General features: G+C 42.7%; 1 protein-coding gene across 2 annotated transcripts in view; it reads right to left on the reverse strand.

The window, feature by feature from the left end:
- The window catches only part of tcerg1l (transcription elongation regulator 1 like), a 70202-nt gene extending 51064 nt beyond the window's left edge, over nt 1-19138 (reverse strand). Inside the window, exons 1-5 of one of the 2 annotated variants that reach the window (XM_087844992.1) lie at nt 18900-19138; nt 15934-16148; nt 13649-13741; nt 13417-13567; nt 4011-4130 (exon numbers count right to left, since the gene is read on the reverse strand). In XM_087844992.1, the coding sequence (XP_087701118.1) occupies nt 4011-4130; nt 13417-13567; nt 13649-13741; nt 15934-16134 (565 nt within the window). In that variant the 5' untranslated portion in view covers nt 16135-16148; nt 18900-19138. Of the gene's footprint in view, nt 1-4010; nt 4131-13416; nt 13568-13648; nt 13742-15933; nt 16149-16872; nt 16942-18899 lie in introns of those variants that run through there. The other variant, XM_087844993.1, reaches the window with a different exon arrangement.
- Between the last annotated feature and the right edge of the window lie 2849 nt (nt 19139-21987).

Raw genomic sequence — 21987 nt, forward strand, 5'->3', positions numbered from 1 at the left:
TCCATCAATTTGCTTCCGCTTATCCTTTACCAATTACCAACATAACAGATTAAATGCCATGTTGAGGCTGTCATTTTTAGCATCTACATGGATGTTAAAATCACCCACAATAATTATTTTATCTGAGCTCAGAACTAAATCAGATATAAAGTCTGAGAAATCAGACAGAAACTCTGTGTAAGGCCCAGGTGGACGATAGATGATAACAAGTAAGACTGGTTTCTGAGTTTCACAGCTGGGGTGGACGAGGCTAAGCATCAGGCTTTCAAAAGAATTAAAAGTCTGTCTGGGTCTTTGGTTGATTAACAGGCTGGTGTGAAAAATTGCTGCCACACCTCCCCCTCGACCTGTGCTTCGAGATTTCTGGTAGTTAGAATGACTCGGGGGTGTTGATTCATTTAAACTAACATAATCATCCTGCTGCAACCAGGTTTCTGTAAGGCAGAGTAAATCAATTTGTTGATCAATTATTAAGTCATGTACTAACAGAGACTTGGAGGAGAGAGACCTAATATTTAATAATCCACATTTCACTGTTTTACTCTTTGGTTCAGATGTGGATACTGTATTGTTCTTTCTTTGTGTTTATGTTTAAGTTGTTTGTTGCTGGTTTTTAGTTTGTTCTTTGTCTTTTTGGAAGCAGACACAGTCTCTATGGAGATGGGTTTTTGGGGGGGTAGCAGGAGGAGGGAAGCTGCAGAGAGGCGTGTAAGACTGCAACTCTGCTTCCTGGTCCCAACTCTGGATAGTCATATTTTGGGGGGTTTAATAAATTTGACATATTTGTAGAAATGAGAGCTGCTCCATCCAAAGTGGGATGGATGCCATCTCTCCTAACAAGACCAGGTTTCCTCCAGAAGGTTTGCCAATTATCTATGAAGCCCACATCGTTTCTGGGACACCACTCAGACAGCCAGCAATTTAAGGAGAACATGCGGCTAAACATGTCACTCCTGGTCTGATTGGTTTCACTCCACTACAAAGAAAAAGCAAGAAGCACAAATAACAGAAGTGAACATTACTGATGCTTCCTTACATTTAGGATTCCCCTGGGTGATAGCACACAGTTACAACATGTAGATGCTCTCGATAGGACTAACGCACAGCCACATCAGTTGCCTCAGTCCGTTTAACAGGATGCAGTGACCAATGATTCAACAGCCCAAGAATATACAAGCTGAGAGCTCAGCATCCACTTCTGCTCTCTGATGGTCTAAACACAGACTGGAATCAAAAAACTGTGAACGGTGAACACTGACTGCTTTCCATGACTTCTTTAAAAAATCTTTAAAAAATGATTTTGTCACAGAGAGAAGATAAAGGATCATGACAGTTGTATATAAACACCTGGGGAGAGGAAAAAAGGAGAGTGAAGAAGAAACTCTCATAATGGAAAGTCTTTCAGCCTGAGCCTAGGGTTGCACGATTTTGCATAAAATGAGAATATATTTAATATTTTTTTTCTTAGAAATGAGATCACGATTCTCTCACGATTTTCTTTTCCAGTATAAATATTTATTGCACTTATTAACTGCACATCAACTTCGTAACAGTTGAGACTGAACATAAAAACAATAAATAAACATAAAAACAACAAATGTCTCACATTTTGTCGTTGCTGCAAAATGTTGTACTGCTTGAAATTGCGTCTCCACCGTTGCTCGACACTGCGTGTATAGAGCAGGTAGAGCAACGATAGAAAAATAGTTGCGGGACGGCACTGTGTAGCGTTTGTCTAGGGTGTTGATCATTTTCCTAAATCCCTCGTTTTGCACAGTGTTGATGGAGCCATATCTTTGGTCAGGTGATAAGTAATAGCCTCCGTAATTTCTTTGTGCCTGCGGGAGGTCGACGGGTATAGGGAAGCGCTGTATAAGGTTCCTGTTATCGATGTTTGGGTGGTTGACCGGGACGGATTTTCTCCTGTCACTTTCTCGTCATCCCTGACGTGCTCTCCGGTGTTTTTTCCTGCTAATTTTAGCAGCCAGCTTCTGTATCACGTGGTATAAGGCTCCGCCCATTTGTTGAGCAGGAAGAGTGAGCGCTTGTTTTCATGCAGATTACGTCCCGGATCAAAATGCGGTACAATCGTCGTCGTCTTTTTTTTTTTTTAATCGTTGTCATTTGGAAATGAGATCGCACATAAGTATGAATCGAGATCGCGATTTTCTAACGATTGATCGTGCAGCCCTACCTGAGCCTATTGCAGCATAACTAAGAGAGGGCCAGTGTCACCTGATCCAACCCTAATTATATGCTTTAGCAAAAATGAAGCCTAATCTTAAAAGAAGAGAGGGTGTCCAGAGAAGAGGGGCCTGGAAGCCAACCCTACGCATCGTAGCAAACACGTAACAGCTGCACACACACGACTGGCTCAGAGGAGCAAGGGATTGTGGGAAGAAAATTAACTAGTGCCTTTGAGAAATCTTCTCAGTCTCTCTCTCTCTCACACACACACACACACACACACACACACACACACACACACACACACACAGCACTGTAATGAGCTGCTTTACATTTTATAAAAGCTGAGGAATCTGTTATTTTGCACACAGCAGCAGAAACAGTGAAACATCTGAGACTGACTAACACTGATAGACATCTAACTTTCCTAAACTTTTTTGAATTATTATGTGATTTTCTTTTGTTTGATGGACGATATCAGTCAAAGTAAGAAGACTGTGATCAGCAGCACATGCTAATAAAATCAGTCACACGCTGCAGCTACCTGATGTCAGACAGAAACTGTGGAAAAATATTTGTTTTCATACTCCTCAGTGGACGATAGACTCCCCACTGCTGTTTATTATCTGTTTTGAGTCTGTGAGGCTGTTAGTCACTTTATTTTCAGTAATGACACGCTGAGCTGCAGATTTGTTTCGCTGCTGCAAAACACCAGAGCAGATACACAGCGTCAAATCGAGTACGGCTGGATTTTAATAAGCAAAATGAAAAATACACAACAGCAGTGATGAGCAGCTGAAAAACAGATGAACGCAGCCAGAGGAGCAGACACATAACAAGCTTTTCATAAAGCTGTTCAATATCACCACACCTGCAGGGATCTGCACAATAGGGCTGTTCGATATGACAATATATATCGGATGATGATATGAAAACATCTATCAGTTCATATTAAACGCTATCGATTGTTTCGTGGTGTTACAAAATAAACTGTTTACAGCACTATTTGTTCATGGTTTTGACTGTAGTGGCTGATTAAAGTTCTCTTTTTCTCTTATATTTAATAAAACCACACTACGGACGGACGAGTGACTCTTTTTATGCGCTGTCGTTAGCAACAACGACGGTAAAACCATTGTGTGGCTCCACCGTCCTCTTGTTTATTTTCCACATAAACCTTTCACAATAAAGCTCAAGATCCTGTTAAGATTTTCCAAATAAACTGAAATGGTGACAAACAGAAGGACCAGTCGAAACAAATCGAGGACCTTGTTCCTAAACGAGGGAGCATGGACATGGTTTGTTTATGAAAAGTCTGACACAGACCAGAAAACTGAGCTAATTATGGTGCAAACTGGCGTCAGACTCAAACACGACAACCCTCTTGTTCCACCTGTGAAAGAAAAAAAACTCGACTCCAGGTAAACGACGCCCAGCTGAAAACACTTCACATGAGTCGAGCTGGCCGAGATTCAGTGAATTAGCAGAAAATGTCAAATTCTTGTGATATATATCGTTGTCAGGACGATAAATGTCTTATATCGGGATGAGCTTTTGGTCATATCGCACATATCTGCACAATCAGAATCACAGCATGGAACCAGAACCTGAACTTGCGATGGTATCACAACCAGATCCTGTTATCAATAGATTATACGATCATCTCATTTAATTTACTCTGACTGCAGACAGGAAACACACAGCATTGCAAACAGGAAGTGGCTTCACCACGTGATCCATATACAGCTTATGAAATTAGCGAAAGCAGCAATTGTGACTCCACCAACACACTAATTACACAATGAGGATCAAATCAGACTCACCCGATGGAGGAAGAGCTGTGGGGAGAGGAGACAAAGACAGCAGGTGTAGTGGGAGCGAGGAGGAAGACGAGTCTTCAGGTTCAACATCTCTTGTCTTTGTGTTGTCTCTCCTGATGTGATCTGCACACAGAATGAGAAATGGATGCTTCTGATCTTCATCAGTGTGCTGAAGAATATTTCACGAAGCCTAAAAACTGAGTGTCCACATGTCTTCTGCTCTTTCTGCTGAGTAAAAATAGATTTTATTCAAGCTCAACAGGAACAGCTGAGAAGAGTTTGTATGTATGAGTTCAAATACTGAACTGATTTCCAATGAATATAAAAGAGGGTTGACAGTGAGGGTGTAAGCAGTCACTTCAGATTAAACATCCATCCATCTTCTTTTGCTTTATCCGAGGCTGGGTCGTGGGGGCAGCAGCCTAAGCAGAGAAGCCCAGACCTCCCTCTCCCCAGCCACCTCCTCCAGCTTATCCGGGGGAACACCAAAGCGTTCCCAGGCCAGCCGAGAGATATAATCTCTCCAGCGTGTCCTGGGTCTGCCCCGGGGCCTCCTCCCGCTGGGACATGCCAGGAACACCTCACCCAGGAGGCGCCCAGGAGGCATCCTTGTCAGATGCCCGAACCACCTCAGCTGGCTCCTTTTGATGTGGAGCAGCAGCGGCTCTACTCTGAGCCCCTCCCAGATGGTCGAACTTCTCACCCTATCAGGGTAGAGAAGGGTCTCGAAGGTAGACCCTACAATAATACTTCTTAGCACAACAACACTCTGAATCTAAACCGATGAATCAAAAGAACTAGTCGCATGAAAAATAAATGAATACATTTCAGATTGACACCGGCTTCAATGAAGTAAACAATCATGGAAATAATTAGAGAGAAATGTGTCATCACTGAGGCTCCAGATGCAAACCTCCACAATCAGCCTTTATAAGTGGCTGATATCATTGTGGCTTAACTGAAGTTTCATGTAGTTACACTTTTAATAAAGATCTGTGTGCTTATAGTTATATTTCAGCAGATCAGTCCGCCTCCACCAGTTTGCGCTCCTTTCAGGAAAACGCTGACCTAAATCTGTTGACGGCAGCGCCATTGCAACGACAATAAAACATCTGTGTGAGGATATTTGATGCAGCACAATGCTCGCAAGATACTAACCGCCATGTTGCTCTCCGATGCATCCACCGGAGTATGAATGTGTGTGAATGTTCGATAGTAAGCACTTAGAGACAGTGCTGGTGTGAATGGTGAGTGCTCAGAGTAGAAAAGCGCTGGATCAGAACCGGTCCATTTACAGTCCAATGAATGATAAGGTTAGAAATTATTTTAACAACACATGCTCACTGTTGCAGACATGACATTTTTTAATTTTCAGCTGTTTTTCGTTTCCTCTCCACGTTCAGCAGAGCAGAATTTCCTGCGGAGGTTTCCATCTGTGAGCATGTTGTGTCAATCTGAGACAAATCAATCCTGACAAACTATAAACTGAAGAGAAACCGAGCTCCTGCCAGAAAACATCGACAACACGAACACACGCCCACGTTTGACTAAATAAAAGCAAATTTAATCTGCATTTGTTGGCTTCCAAAAGCCTCTGACTGCATCTGAGCATCGTCTCAAACAAATTAACTCAGAGGCTTCAGACAAGAGAAACACATCTGTGTCTATTTCAGTGATGGAGACTCAGGCTGCAGTCAGTCAATAACCTGTTCCTGCACCCCTGAGTTTATTCTTTAAGGCAGCAGCTGTTCTCAGGAAACTCCTCAAACAGCAGATAAAAATATAAAGACACACAACAAAGACCTCTTAAAATGTTAATGCAACAAACCATCTGCAGATGATGATGCTACAAGTTCAGCAGGAGATGATGTAGAAACACAATGCCACATTATACAATAAAAGAGGCGACATTAACAACTCAGTGTTCATTTGAAAAGTGCAATAACGTAAGAAACTGCACCACAGGTGAAAGTTGTACAATTTTGATATACTTCATTCAGAATATTTATGAATTCTGTTCTCTTGGTGAAATGAGCTGTCAGGCTTAAAACGTTTCCTGGTCTTTCTTTTTTACTGAACCTTTGCTAAATAATTTTCCTGGTGCTGGGGTTTCGGAAATCCCAGAGGTTATAAAGAACCAACCCAAGTTGAACCAGTCTATTTGGGGACAAATGATATCTGATATCAAAAGACGGAGGGGTTGGTTTCGTCCACCTGCACAGCTTGATTGCCTGGATGTCATCAGTCTGTAGAGACTACAAGGTGGCTATTATAAATAACATTAACTTGCTTCTGGAGCACAGAGGGCTTCACTGGAGGGATGGTATATGGATGGTATGGTAACATAACCAAGTTGGTTCCTGCATGTTGATGGCAAACATATCTTATGGTTTACAGCAGCGGTCCCCAACCTTTTTTGCGGTTTATGTCTGACAATATTTTCACGGACCGGCCTTAAGGTGTTGCGGATAAATACAACGAAATAAAACCAGTACTGATGTATTCATAACACACAGGAAAAGACCCATGGAAACCCTCAACTCTCGCAGCCCGGTACCAAACGACTCACGGACTGGTACTGGTCCGTGGCCCGGGGGTTTATAGCACTCACATGTTCCGCCTTTCTCTGGGTTATATATAACCAGTGTTGGGTAAGTTACTTTAAAATAGTAACTTAGTTACATTACTAGTTACTTCTATCAAAAGTAACTCAGTTACTTCAAGTTACTCGTTACTTTCAAAGTAACTAGTTACTAGAGAAAGTAACTTTGGTTTTACTCAGAATTCTCTTGTTAATGTGTTGCTTCCATAACTTTGCCAGTCTTCTAGCTTGCTTACTTGACACAACTGCACTGTGCCACCTACCAATAGAAAGGAAAAGATAATGTGCATATTTCCACGAGAGTAATCCCACGCCTGGACTGTCATTGACTGCTGCCATGATTCTAGCCTACGTCACAGCATCATGTGCGCCTTTTACATCCAACACAAAAACTGCAGTCGTGATGCTTTGATTGTACTCAGAACTCGGAAATTCTGCCTTCTGAATAGGAAGATGTAGGTAACAGCAGACTGCAGATGAGCTGCATACAGGGCTGGACGGGGACAAAAAATCGGCCCGGGCATTTTGACTAGAGACCGGCCATTATAGGAAAAATCATAAAGCCTTTGAATGAAAACAAACACTGTTGTGACAGTGATGTTCACTGTTTTGATGGTATATATGCATCAATCTATGAATCGTTTGTTGTAAGATTCAGATAATTATTTTTTAAAAGCTAGACATTTTAAATTAGAATAAGAAAGAAAAGTATTTCTTTGTGCCCCCCTCTCCCTGTTAATGCCCCACCTGGCGCCCCTGGCAAAACTTTGCTAGATCCGCACCTGCACAGTTACCAGCTGTCAGCTACCTAAAAAGGATCCTGGTGTTATCTGTCTCTCAGAAACAGTTCATAACTTCCCTTCAACTCATTTATGTCACCTAAAAGGTAAACCTGTTTCTCCATCACCTGTTCAGCTCTGATGATTCAGTAAGGACATCTCCTGGTTTCATCTTCATGTTTCCCTCTCACCACATATCCAAACCATCATGACCAGCAGCTTTACAGCTGTGGCTCCAGCAAACATCAGCTGATACTAGAAATTAATATTAAATAAATTCTAACAACAGCTGATCAAGCTTAAACGTGCTGCTGTTGTTTAGCGCGACATCCGCTGGTTTCCTCTTTCTGGCGCAAAGTGGGCGATAAACAAACAAGAGAGCCGATCAGCTGATCATTGATCAGTTTCATGATTGAAGTAGAAACGGGAGAGGGAGGGGGGAGAATGAGAGAAGAAGAGGCAGCTGTGCAGCAAAGACACAGAATAACTCCAGCTTTGTGTCCTTTTTCAATGTAGCTGAATTACGGGACAAACTGTTCCTTTTCACCTCAATAAGAAACGCGTAATATTTTCTCTGAATACCAGACGGGACGGTTGGCAACTCTAATAACTTATGAACAAAATAAAGTTTAACATCATTAACTTCATAGCACCCACCCAGCTGTATAGAAACTCCGTCATGCTAGCTAGTACGCAGTACGGAAAAAGTCAGAATAACTAAAATAAACTTGGTTTATATCTGACCCAGATAGACTGCAGGTCATAACTTCTTACCTGAAGTTCAGTTCACACTTGGACCGGCGGCCGCCTCGGGTCTCTTTTCCTTCTGCGTCCCCTTTCCCTCATCCACCTGCTGCCTCCACCACTTGCTAATGTTACAGAATCTGTGGAAGCTCCGCGATAGCCACCACACGAAGTAACGAGTAACGACCCTATCTAAATCCCAGTAACGACTAACGCGTTCCTGATTTTGGCATAATAACTAGTTACCGTGCTCGTTACCACAATAATAACGTAGTTACTGTAACGCGTTACTTAATAACGCGTTAGTCCCAACACTGTATATAACAAAGGTTATATTGACTAATAAATCACAGCACTAATCCTTTGGGTGACTGGTCCAGCTGTATGTGTCCAAGCCATTCTCAAACCATAACCCACTTACAATAGGCATGGACCTGCAAATTCAGCAACTCATTTTAATAGAGACTTCACTTATTTTGGCTGAATTGTGGCAATAAACACCCAACTCAAACCACCAAGAGACTGTGTCTGGGCCCAGACCACCTAAACAAGAAAACAAATAAAGCCGTTTTCAACTGTACCAGGACAGTTAAATGTAGACTATCAGACATTAGACCTCTCTCTTCTAAGTCCTATTAGCAAATGATTTAACAAATAGTACAGGCTGAGTGAATCTTTCACTCCAGCTTATTAATTAGCCAAAGACCGACACACAGTTTTACTTCAAAGCCTCAATCTGAGGGTCCATAATACTCTGGTTCATTCATTCATCGTACTCTGCTTCACCCTGTATATTATTCTTTTGTGCAGATGCGAACACAGTATGCGCACTTGAGTGTGGCCTAAAACAACTGCACCAAAACCCTTTGGTGGAGGTGATTTTGATGCGGTTCCAAATGAAGTCCAGAGTGGTTCATTCATGGTGTACGTGTGATCTGAGCTGAACCAACTACCATGTGTACGCTGCAAGTTTGAGTTAAAAAACTTCCAGTAGCCACGTCTGCTTTGCTACTATAGATATGCAAAGGTCTGTACAGGCTAGCAACTAGCCACAAAGTAAATCCTGTAAGTTCTCCAAAGGTCATAAAGAAAACACCTTCTTCTTCAGTTTGTTTACACAAAAAAATAAACTAAACTAAAGCTACAAGTTTACAAACCTGTCAACTGATTTGTAAGTAAATGGACGATAATGCCTTGAGCCCCACCACGCTAAGTGCAACACAGATGACCTGTGTGTTTAGGCTGATAAAAAGTCCAAAAGACAAAACAGAAATCCAGTTAGCTAATGAGTCTACTGGGGAAAATTAAACCACATACAAAGGCAAACATGGAAACGGGTAACACTAGGGCATGCAAACAGATATTTGGACCAGATAGCAACTGAACATACACAAAGGGGTGTTTGCGGCAGAGAAGAAACAGCTGGGAAACACAGGTGAGATAAATACCAACAGAGACTAACCCAAAGTAAAGTAAGAAATAAAGAAACACATTCTAACATACAAACTTGATAATTGGATAAAAATAACACAGGGGAGGTGAGGTACACTAAATCAAAAACTCAGGTACTTAAATATAAACTTTAACATGAACAGAATCCAAAAGTTATACCGATACTAAGAAGACCTTGGACTATCAACATGAATAAACCAACCAGGAACTGCTAAAAGGAAAAAAGAAAAAAAAAAACAGAGAAAAAGGAAAAGAATACAACCAGACCAAACACAAACTTCCCTGGTTCATTACTCATTTAGAAGATCATCATTTAGTCTGGAGAAATAGTTTGTTGCTTTATAAGAAAGTCCTCCGCAAAGCCAGAACATCTTACTATTCATCACTGATTGAAGAACAACCCAGGTTTCTCTTCAGCTCTGTAGCCAGGCTGACGAACAGTCAGAGCTCTGTTGAGCCAACCATCCCTTTAACGTTAACTAGTAATGACTTCATGAACTTCTTCACAAATAAAATTTTAATCATTAGAAAAAATTCCCAGAAGCTTCTTCAGTCCTGAAATGAGAAACGTCTTCAAGCAACTTAAAGAAGTCCAGGTCTCTTATGGCCTCTGACAGTGAACTCATCTCTGTGCTTACTGATGTGATGGCTGCACTTACAGCCACACAGTGGTAATACCCACCATGTTAGGGTAGAGGCTTATAAGTAACATTGCATTCACATGTCTTTCTTTAAATATAGGAATTAATTTACAGGACAATAAATAACTGGTTTTGGTTTAGAATTTATTCACATATCCACATAACACTGCACTCTAAAATAAGTGCGCACATTTTAGTTTACACTGTTATGTGTGATTAATCTTTTGTTTTCTGAGTTACCTTAGTTGCAGCTGTTCCAGTCCCTTGATTAAGGAGCCAAGAGGTGGAAAAGGGGCGGAGCCAGCTTTAAAGGAAGACTGCTAATTGGTTCATGCCATAACTCGGGACCATGGGGGGGAATTGGAGTTCATTATGTTAGGTTTAGTTAGGTTTTGTGTGTTTTACCCCTTCTCCTGTTTTTGTGGGCTGATCAGCCACTATTTAAGTTTCCCCTTTGTCTCGTTAAGTTAGGTCAGTTTGTTTGAGTTATCAGTAGTGTTGTCAACTTTGAGTAGAGTTTTGTTATTTTGACCTCTTTTATGGGCCCAAGATTTTGATTCTTTTTGCATGATTTAACCAATTATGTTTTTTGGGTTAAATAAAAAATCATTTTTTTGGACTTGGACTAACCTGTGCCTAAGTTTCCTTCACTGCTCGGTCCATCACACTGACGACATTCAACTCTATTTCCAGTTGTGTGATGACCTGCCAGCTTCATTGAATCGTTTGTCTGACTGCTTGAAAGATGTTACAGAGTGGCTGTCAGCCAATTCTCTCATTTTAAATGAGAAGAAAACTGAGATTATGGTGTAGGATAGTCACACTCCACGAAACCAGCTAGCTGCCCGATTTGCTCCCTTTGCCTGCTTTCTTACAGATACTGTAAGTAATCTAGGTGTTTGCCTGGATAGTTCATTTAAGCTGGATAAACAGGTTTCCTCTGTGGTTAAATCTGGCTTCTTCCAAATTTCCATGGTCAATCGTTTAATACCGTACAAAGATCTTGAAAAACTGGTACATGTCTTTGTGACCTCCAGATTAGAATATATTGTAACTCGCTCTACTCTGGACTCCAACTCGCTAGTGATGTTCGATTTGTGAACGAATCGTTCAATACTCGAGAATCACTTTACTGACTCGTGAATCATGATTCACAAGCACAACTGACTCACTGACTCATCCCTGTTGCTGTTAGCAAACTAATTCCATTAGTAGAAATATATCTAGCTTATAATTAAAATTGGGGGGGGGGGAACAACAGCCAGTTTCTTAACAAAAATATTTCTGCTCTGAACTGGAAGAAAAAACCCTGAGTAGAAGCTCACATCAAGAAAATAGCTCCTCGGTTCACAGTAGCATCGCTCTGCTAACATGCTAACAGCGCTCAGCTAACATGCTAACAGCACATTTGAGCTACTCACCCCCTCCCTCCTGTGCTGAATCATAGAGCAAACGAATCACTCACTCACTCACCCCCTCCCTCCTGGCTCACAGCTTCTTCTTCTTGGTTGGCAACCAATGTTAAGGCGCATTACCGCCCCCTGGCTCACAGCTCAGTGGACATTTAGATGAGAAAATATATATTTCACACATTTAAGGAAAATACTAATAAAATAAAAATAAACAAAATAAATGTTTATTAAGCAATTTTGATAGGAAATTGCTTAATTTTAGAAATGTTTTTGCTCTTTTTTGCTCTATAAAATAGTTGTTTTTTTAGAATCACTCATCTTAGCAGTAGGATTTACATGAAAAGAGAAACAAATTAAGTTTGAGTGAAAATGTACATTTTTTGCACTCTCTGGTCAACTGACTCAGTGAATCAAATGACTCAAAAAATCCGATTCACTTTGGTGAGTGACTCATTAAAACTCGATTCAGTAAAAAGAATCAAATTTACCATCACTACAACTCGCTCACCTCCAACGGTTACAGCTCATTCAGAAAGCTGCGGCTCGTCTCCTAACCGGAACTAGAAAGGTTGCCTGTATTACTGCAGTGCTCTCTGACTTACATAGGCTGCCTATTAAATTTTGTATTGATTTTAAAGTTCTGCTGCCTACTTTCAAATGCCTAAACAACCTTGCCCCTGACTATCTCACCAACCTCCTCAGTCTCTATACTCCCAGCCGTTCTTTACGATCATCTGGTCGGTTACTTCTGGCCCAGCCCATGCTCATGTATTAGGGCAATAGACAGTCAATTGGTCAAATAGTGCAGTGGAGTGAAAAGTACAAGTAAAATAATATTTTTCTTAACCTCCCACAATAGTATAGACAACTGAGGACATGAGGATTGAAGATTAAAGAACAAAATCAGGAATGCAGGAGGCAATTCAGGGGCAAACCTACTTGGGCGAGGCCATGCTGTGTATACACTCACTTTTGTCTCCTGAAGAATTGATCCCACTTCAAGGGGCAATAACACTGAATACGAGCTTCTGACCCTCCTTCATGTAAGTAGAAGATCAGCAGGTTAATGTTTAACCAACATTTAAACATTTCGCTGTTTACAGCCACCTCAGCCTGTGAGGCTGATTCCAAAGCACAGACACCACAGTCAGAACAGAACGATTCACATTCACATAGGCCTACCATCATTCACTCTAATAACACCACCTTTAAATAACACCGCCACCCCGTTCGTTCATATGTCAGTCACGGTTTTTCTGCTCATCAATACACACGCCTGCGGTCTCAGAGCTGAATACCACACATTTCCCAACATGCTTCATTGGGTGATTTCAAATGGACCAATCATCTTCCCATTACACTGACACCAGTGTGTGTGTGTGTGTGTGTGTGTGTGTGTGTGTGTGTGTGTGTGTGTGTGTGAGACAGAGAGTGAGTAAAAACACATTCACCTCGGAGCAGCGAGCTACAGCCACTCAGCTCTCAGAAATGAGCCGTGTTGTCATGGCAACATGGCAAATGAGAACCCAGCATCCCTGAAACACCTCCAACATCCAGTGGTTGTTGGTTCGATTCCAGATTAGCCGGGCCTTTACACAGAGCCTTTCAGATTAAATGCACAGGACCAGATGAGAAGCCCCGCCTCGACGTGAAGGTCCCTGATCTGATTGGACGAACTGCGTGTAATCTTAAACTCTCTGGGCTGGTTTAAACAAACAGATCAGAATAATCAGGTGGATTCATAAAGGATGGATTCACCTGCAGCAGGTGTTGTCTCACCTGAGAGCTGAGGAGGGAACAGCAGCAGGTTGGCCGCAGAGGTTTGTCTACGTGATCTCGGGATTATCCGATTGGTTAACAGGAGGCGCTTCTGTCTCCTTGGAAACACCCCCACTTCCTCTGGTGAGAACCAGGTATCAGTGATCTGCAACTACATTAGCAACATTAGCATTTGCCAGTATGTGTGTGTGTGTGTGTGTGTGTGTGTGTGTGTGTGTGTGCGCGTGCGTACCTTTGGGAAACGATGATGACAATGATGGTGAAGAGGTGAAGACTGATAAAACGGCTGGACGAGAGGAACGACTTCAACTGCTGGACGTTCCCACTGAAACCACAGAAAATTGATGAACTTCCTGTTCCACCGACACAGACAGACACAAAGACAGGCAGACAGGTGCTGGTGCAGCCTTCTGTCGGGGAATTTGTCCAATTAGAGTGCTCCTGGCCCTGCCTGACCTTTGTGCTGTGTGCTTTCAGACTTTCAGATGAAGCTGCTGACAGAATAAAATGAGGACCTGAACTCATCATCCTCTTATTGAAAAAGGATTTTTCATCAAGGTGAAGGAGCTCTCAGAGATCCATTATCACTATAAAAACTAAAACTCCTTCATCCATCGTCCACGTGTGAAAAGAGGCCAGTCAGAGCACAGAGGTCCAGATCTGTCAGCGGCTTTTCAGTCCAGGCACACAACCTCAGATCTCTGCAGCTCCTTCCTTTCTTGCCACCATTTAATGTCACTGTGCAGGATTTCAGACAGTTTTCTTTGTTCGACACAAAATATGCTTTGAAAAGAAAAATTACTTCAGAAGGTCTGCTGATAAGATGTTAAATTCTGTCAGTGGAGTTAATGCAGAAAGAATTAAAGAAGAGCAGCACGAGATAATTAACACGACACCGATAATTAACAGACAATTATTCACTTTGCCCTCAGGGATCATTAAAGTTTCATCTTATCTCCAGACTGCAGAGGAGGCCGAACTCACTTAAAGACACTTTAGATCAAACTGAAGATGTGAGGAAATAACGTCCTTAAGCCTTTCGCTTCACATATAAATCAATCAGTTTCAGGGACAAGATGAAACATGAGACATTAAAATAAACGAAGGTCAATCAGTCAGCGCTGCTCATGATTCAGCTTGTTGTAATGTAATCACATTACAACAGAAATGTAATCACTTTGAGCTAATTAAATTCCATCCAAATGCTGATGTGAGAGGGGAAACGTTCGGACATATATCAGTCAACATATAAGAAAAACTGTAACACGATGAAGCTGTCCCTACGTCTGCACACGCCTCGTTCATTCAGCAACCTAAATTCCAGACAATGTTTTTGATTGGTTTCCTTGTTTTAAGCCAATCAAATCCTTCTGCATTGCTGTGACCTGACTCTTCCACAGCAGGGGGCCTTCAGCGCTGTTAATTCATCAATAATGTTGTTAATTCAGAGGCGACTCCAGCGTGACTCTGCAGAGTAAAACGTTTCCAGCTGTGAAAAGCTTTCTGTCACTTCCCGCTGAGGCTTTCTGCGGTCTGCACCTCTGCTGTATGAGGACGTGCAGGACTACCTGAGAATTCTGGGAAGTTCTCACTTCTCTTTTCTTTGATAATTATTATTATTTGATTATGACGATCTCCCATAAACAAGAGAAGAAACTGTCAGGTTTTTTTATTCGATTATTTTCTAGTGATCTTTGAGCACATCAGCACCAATCACCCAATCTACCAAGAATGTCCAATTCCAGGCCTCGAGGGCCAGCGTCCTGCCAGTGTCACGGTTTAGATCTCACCCTGGGTCAACACACCTGAATCACATGATCAGTTCATTACCAGGCCTCTGGAGAACTTCAAGACATGTTGAACTGCAAGGAAGTTCAACATGTCTTGTCATTTAGGCATTTAAATCAGCTGTGATGGATCAAGGACACATCTAAAACCTGCAGGACACCGGCCCTCGAGGCCTGGAGTTGGACGCCTGTGGTGTAGAGCAGCGGTCTCCAACCTTTTTTGCGCCACGGACCGGTTTATACCCAACAATATTTTCATGGACCAGCCTTTAAGGTGTCGCGGATAAATACAACAAAATAAAACTAGTACCGGTACCGAAAAAAAGAAGATTTATTCATAACACACGTGAAAAGACCCAGGAAAACCGAGTAAACGATAAAAACGATAACAAAATAACGCTGAAAACCGATAAAAACCCTGAAAACTATACATTTCACACCTGAGCCTCAACTCTCGCGGCCCGGTACCGGTCCGAGGCCCGGGGGTTGGGGACCGCTGGTGTAGAGTGTTGGGACAGCTTTGGAGGATTCGTTCAACAAAGAGCTTCTCTATTAGCAGCCTGTGGCAGGAAACTGAACCGTGTGTAACAGCAGGATGTGCAGACAGACACAAAACAACATTTACAGACAGATCCTCCGCACGTTAGCAGAATTCAAATAAATCCCGCCTACACACAATGAATCAGCTGGTCTGACAGCACCGGTGATCAGTTCAGGTGTGTCACATTACCTGCATCAGTTGTGCGTGCTCAGGTATCCACACAGCTGGGGGGTAGAACACCAAAGGAGGCATGGCCTGGTATGTTGCAGCTGACCAGCTGGCCAACCACAGCCACTGGGGGGAGGGGTCAGTGCTGACAGACAGCCAGGGTGTGGTGGTGGTTACCATGCCAGCTGGCTGACCTTTAAACCGGGTGACTGGCAGCATCATGATGACATCACCATCTGAGTGGCAAAAGGGCGAATTAGGGCTGAGCAGTATGATCACATGGGTCAAACTGTATGCTAAAAGAAAAGTTAATGCTGAGGTTAGCAATCTGCAAATAAAAAGTACACAAAAAGAAAACATAAACCAGTCAAACCCGAGCTGAGCACATGCTTTCATCAATACGTGACATCAGCCTCATCAGTGCAAAGTGACACTTCCACAGAAACACTGCATCTTCATCCAAAATCAGTCCAGACAGATCACTGATCGCTGCCAACTAGAGCTGCCACAAACGATTATTTTGATAGTCGACTAGTCACCGATTATTTTTGCGATTAGTCGACTAATCAGATCATCATCCATTGGACATAAAACTACAGCTTATTGCACCGGCAGCATCTGCTCTTATATAACTATAATTAGCTTACAGCTTTAAGTGTTTAAGGTATGTGCTAACTAAAAATAAAGACAAGATGATAGTTTATTAAATGTTAATGAAATCTGCAGATTGTTTCATGAAGTTTAATAAACTCCTTGCTATCTAAAATATAACAGGACACCGGAGTAAATTCTTGAGCATCTCACACTTCTGATAATCAGCTGTCTGCTTGACGTTTATTCAGCTGTGTAAAAACTTTAATCTCAGCCAACCCGATTTACTCAGGAACAAATAAAATACTAAAAAAAAGTCAAACAATAACATTTTTAAGTTATCTAAGTGACTTATATATCATGTTTAACCTGAGTAGCGAAAGACTGCGGTGGGTTTAAAGCCGGGAGTCCGGTGTTCTCACGGCTCTAGTGAGCCTAGCCCCCGGCTAGCTATCGAGCTAGTGGGTAACAGACGTCTCCGAAAACGTCGAAGCGCTTTTGAAAATATGTGGTGTCTTGATAAACTGAGCAGATATTTGAGGTTTACACAGCTACATTCTCGCCTGAAAACATGTTAAACGTTTATTTTGTGACCCAGAAAGAATAATAAGAGTAATATTAAAACTAACTAGCTGCCGCCATTGTTGGAAACTGAGCTGGGCTGCGCTATGAATTCTGGGACAAGCTACTTCTTCTTCGGGGTTTAACGGCAGCTGGCATCCTTGTACATGCAGTGCTGCCATCTTCTGTTTCAGTCCGTTATTACACTCTTAAATCCTACTACTTATTCCTGTGTCTTTTGGGATCTTACAAAGCTTCAAACGTGTCGACTATTAAATCAGTCGTCGACGATTTTGATAGTCGACGTAATCGTGACTAGTCGACTAATCGTGGCAGCCCTACTGCCAACACCTCCGAATTCAGACCAATAAATATTTAAAAGTTATTAAAGAACTAAATGTTAAACTGAAGTCTCAAACTGGTGTTTGAATTCCACTTTAACAATAGTTTCTACTGTTGCATTTAGTATACTCTCTTCATGGAAACCATTACTGATCCAACTGATTATCAATCCGATCATACTGATCACCTCAAAATCATCATCACATCTGTCAGAGCTGTAATTTCATTTTGATGGAAAGAGAACCACAAGCATTTCCTGTTCTTTCAAACTCTGATAAACCTTTAGCGATTTATTGAGCGGAGCAGGAGCCATTTTTATGGGTTGTTACCTTTTGGTTTTACCATATGGTGTGTCTATGTGAACGTATGTAAGGTAGCGCACGTAATTAACGGTGGGTGTGTTGTTGTTGGGAAGGAGCAAACAGTTTGTGACCACTGTGCTGTTCTCATGAATGGTGTTGGATGAAGAGAACTGTTAACAACAAATGCAACTGATGGAAGTGGAATAAAGATGTTAAATGGAGAAGATAAGTACGGCTGGAGTTGTTGGACTGTAACAGGTTTCATTCATAACAGTGGCAACGCGTCACCCCCGCCAACGAACACCTCAGAGACTTCAAGCGTAGGCTTAGCCTCTACAATCAGGATCAACTGAAGTTACTGAATCCGTCCAACCACAAACAGTCACAACGTGTTTCCGACTGATGTTCCTCACAGGTTCCTCTCTGTCCTCCTACATCTTCACCACGGACACTGTCGGCAGCAGCAGTCACACGATCGACTACAGATTCAAGAATTTTCCTTCACTATCATCTTTATTACAGTCACATTTTATGATTGTAAATCAATACATGATTGTTGTTCTTAACAAATGAATTTTATTATAAAAAGAAAATGAGATTTTGTGTAGCAGCAAAGACTCACACTGAGCTGCAAGCCGTCATATTGGATTAAATAAATCCATTTTTATTTCACTCATCTCTGTTCTGTTATCATTTATTATTTCACTAATGATTTTTACTCTTGGATGGTTTTTCACATTGTGAAGTTCTTAAAGTAAGCCTGAGGTTTCTCACACTTGGATTACAGATTATTGTTTGGACTCAGGTATTGATCAGTAATCAATAAATATTAGAATTAGGAACCGTGAAGTTGCTGTTAGGCCGACACACAGGCATGAATGTGGCTGTTGAATCTTTTCTGAATAGTAACATTCAACTGAAAAATAATCACTTAATATTATTTTATATTTAACATGACAGTGAACATGGTGTCCTCACACACACACACACACACACTAATGACAGAGTTTGTATGTGTCTGTTTATTAAAGTCAGACTTCAATAAAAACAAACGTGATGAAAAATATCTGAAGTCAAAGTCCAGCTGTGAACAGCTGCTGCTGAAGATGACGATGATGAAGAGGAGGAGGATGATAACGCAGACCTGCAGCTGACCGGAACATCACGGTAAATCCGGTAAGAGTCACCTACCGACCCGCGGAGCTCCTCCGGCGTCTACCCGGTAAACTGCTCCTCGCGCCGGCGGGACCGAGCCTCTGCTCTCCGGTCACGTTCTTCGGGCTGCAGCTCGCGGAGGTCCTCGCGGAGGTCCGCAGATCAGCCTCCAATACGGTAAAGGTGAAAGCACGCGCGCGGCATGACGTGAAACACCGACAGACAGACGCAGACAGACCCGACGGACACGCCGCGCGTGTCACTGCGATGCCTGACGGTTGAAAAACACCGGAGCCCGCGTGCAGCTCCGCGTCGTCACGGAGTCTCCCCCCTCCCCCCTCTGTCCGGTACAAACGAGCTGAGCTTCTCTCAGATCAAAGAGCCGCTCCCCTTCACGCGCGCGTGCGTGTAATAATCAATGGTCCGTAAAATGAGGAGCTTTGAGTTATTCGGGGTGATTGTGTTTGTGCTTCTTCCTCCTCATCAGTTTCGCATCTTTTCTTGAGTCTCGTTGCTGTGCTCGTGTCTTCGGTCTCCTCCCACCTGTTTGTTTCGCTCACCTTGTTTCCGCTTCCACGGTCTGTTTGTCGTCAGTGTTTCGTTCTCTCGTGCTCTGTTTTACTTTGAAAGACTGTTTAAGTTTTGCTTCCTGCCTCCCCCCTCCGGTACTGATGCCTTTCACCTGTGGCTCCTTCCAGCACTCCTAAGTTGGCCAACAGCTTAACCTGCATGTTCACTGAAATGGGCGGGGCTAGGAGCAGGGTCAGGATCTCCTGCCAGTGGTGATTGGTCGGAGGCTGCCAGACTTGCCCCTTTGATTCTGATTTCTGGTGTTGGTGTTAGTCAGGGGTGGGGGCCTCAGGCCTCATGGGCCGGCGTCCCTGATGCAACACGGCTGCTTCAAATGTCTAAACGACCTCCTCAACATGTCTCCACGTTCTCCAGAGGCCTGGAGCTAATCACGTGATTCAGGTGTGCTGACCCAGGGTAAAACCACCCCTGCTGTAAGTGAATTCAGAGAGCGGCGCTGTGCCCTGGGTATGCTGACCTCGCCTCATACTTCAGATTGGGTGTAGCTCAGCTGGTGGAGCAGGTCTCCCACCAACTGGAAGGTTGGTGGTTTGATCCTTGTGTGCTCCAGTCTGCAGCCCAAATATCCCTGGGCAAGATGCTAACCCCGTGTTGTTCTCCGGTGCACCCAAGAGCCGCTACGACTGACCTTTTAAAAGAAAAGGAAAAACTCTCCACATGTGATATTTCCTCAGGTATCTGTGAATGTTTACATCTTCCACTCATTGTTGTTTTTCATGTATAAAGATAATAAAAAAGTGACCCAATCAATGAAGCTTTAAGACAGAAAACAGAATCTAACCCAGGACTGGGCAACTCCGTCCTGCAGGTTTTAAATTTGACCCTGTGTAAGCTGAATCACATGATTAGGCTTCCAGGCTTCTGTAGAAGTTAGCGAGATGTTGAGGAGGTCATTTAGACATTTAAATCAGCTGTGTTGGATCAAGGACACATCTAAACCCTGCAGGACCCCGGCCCTCGAGGTGTGTAGTTGAGACCCCCGATCTAACCCAAACTTTTTGGTTTCTTTAAAATAATCTGCCAACATTCACAGACTCTTGGTTCAGCGTCTTTTTTCCATGTGTGAGTCATCAAAAAGAAGTCGTATGATGAGGTAGATCATAGCGGCGAGCATCTCCTCTGAAAGGGCGACAGTTAATCCGTCGGTCAATATCAGCGTGTGTTTGCAGAGATTACAGCAGAGCCGCTCGAGTCGGAAACAATTACTGATATCAGGTAAAATAAACACACAGCAGAATATGTCGGATTAAATTGTGTGTGTGCTCAGAGAAAACTCACGCGTACAGAATAAACTTCATTATCGCACTAATGGGTGTTTGCTTGTGATCGACACACATGCACACACAGGTCTGATAAACCAGCGCGGCAGTATTTTATAGTAATGTCACAGATTACAAACGGACTGAGGACATAAAACTTAAGGCATCAGGTGCTAAATTGTGTCTATTTTGTTCCCGTTTTCTGTGATAGAAGCTGAAATCTGGACTCATCACTATTTTAAAGGACAAACTGATCTCTGTGGATAAAATGAAGTTTACAGAAACCTGTTTTCGGTACATGATCTGATTTTCTGAGACAAATCTGCACAAACTGAAATTCAGCCTGAAGCTTAATGACTGGCAGACTTCAGAAAGGAATAAATGATTTTCCCTGGTTGGCAGCAGAGTGGAGCTTCACCACTGATTTAATTAATTCAAATTAGCCGAGGATATCAGAGAACATTTAACCCGTTTCATGTAAAACTGCTAATCCCTGGTGGAGGTGTAAATGAGACCGAGGCTTTGCATTCATAAAAAACTCACTCCAGCTGAAGGCATGAGTATTAAAATAAACTTCAGTGAAACAAAGTCGCAGAACAAATATTTATAGGAACTAGGACAGATCAGTGCAGAAGAGGATAAATAAAAATCCTGTCCTGGGAAATGCAGAGAAGTCCTCCATACTAACACTTCACGTGTTTATTGATCACTTGGAGGAACGTCTTTTAATCAAGTGAAAAAACAATCAAGCAGCTCCTCGAGCAGCTGCAGACTTCATTCTACATTTCCTGCTGATGAACGTCAGAGACATTTGGGCCCTCCACCTCATCGGTATTTCTGGATTATTGTCTTGGTCAGCTCTGTGGGGTTGATGTCAGGAGCGCTTCGTGTGACAGACCGCTGTTCTCATGTTGTTGCCCTGTTGCTGCGAATGCCAAACAGTTGATTCTGTTCGTCTGGATGTTTTCAGCGGGAGAAATGTTTCAGTCTCAGCTGACTGCAGGTTTCCAACCTTATAAACAGCAGCTTTACACCTGACACCAGCCCACTGAATGAACAATGGGCTGGGAGGTCAGGTCCTCCATCATTAAATATGCAAATTCTCATGGGCATTGATCAACGACCGCGGCTCTGTAACTGCACTCTATCGGAGCGCAACACCCTACAACGGGTAGTAAGAACAGCTGAGAAGATCATTGGAGCCTGTCTCCCCTCCATCACGGACACCTACCACACCCGCTCCGACCGCAAAGCAACCAGCATCGTGGAGGACC

Source organism: Neolamprologus brichardi, chromosome 8 (genome assembly GCF_056152115.1).
Source record: "Neolamprologus brichardi isolate AB-2024 chromosome 8, ASM5615211v1, whole genome shotgun sequence".
Taxonomy (NCBI): Eukaryota; Metazoa; Chordata; class Actinopteri; order Cichliformes; family Cichlidae; genus Neolamprologus; species Neolamprologus brichardi.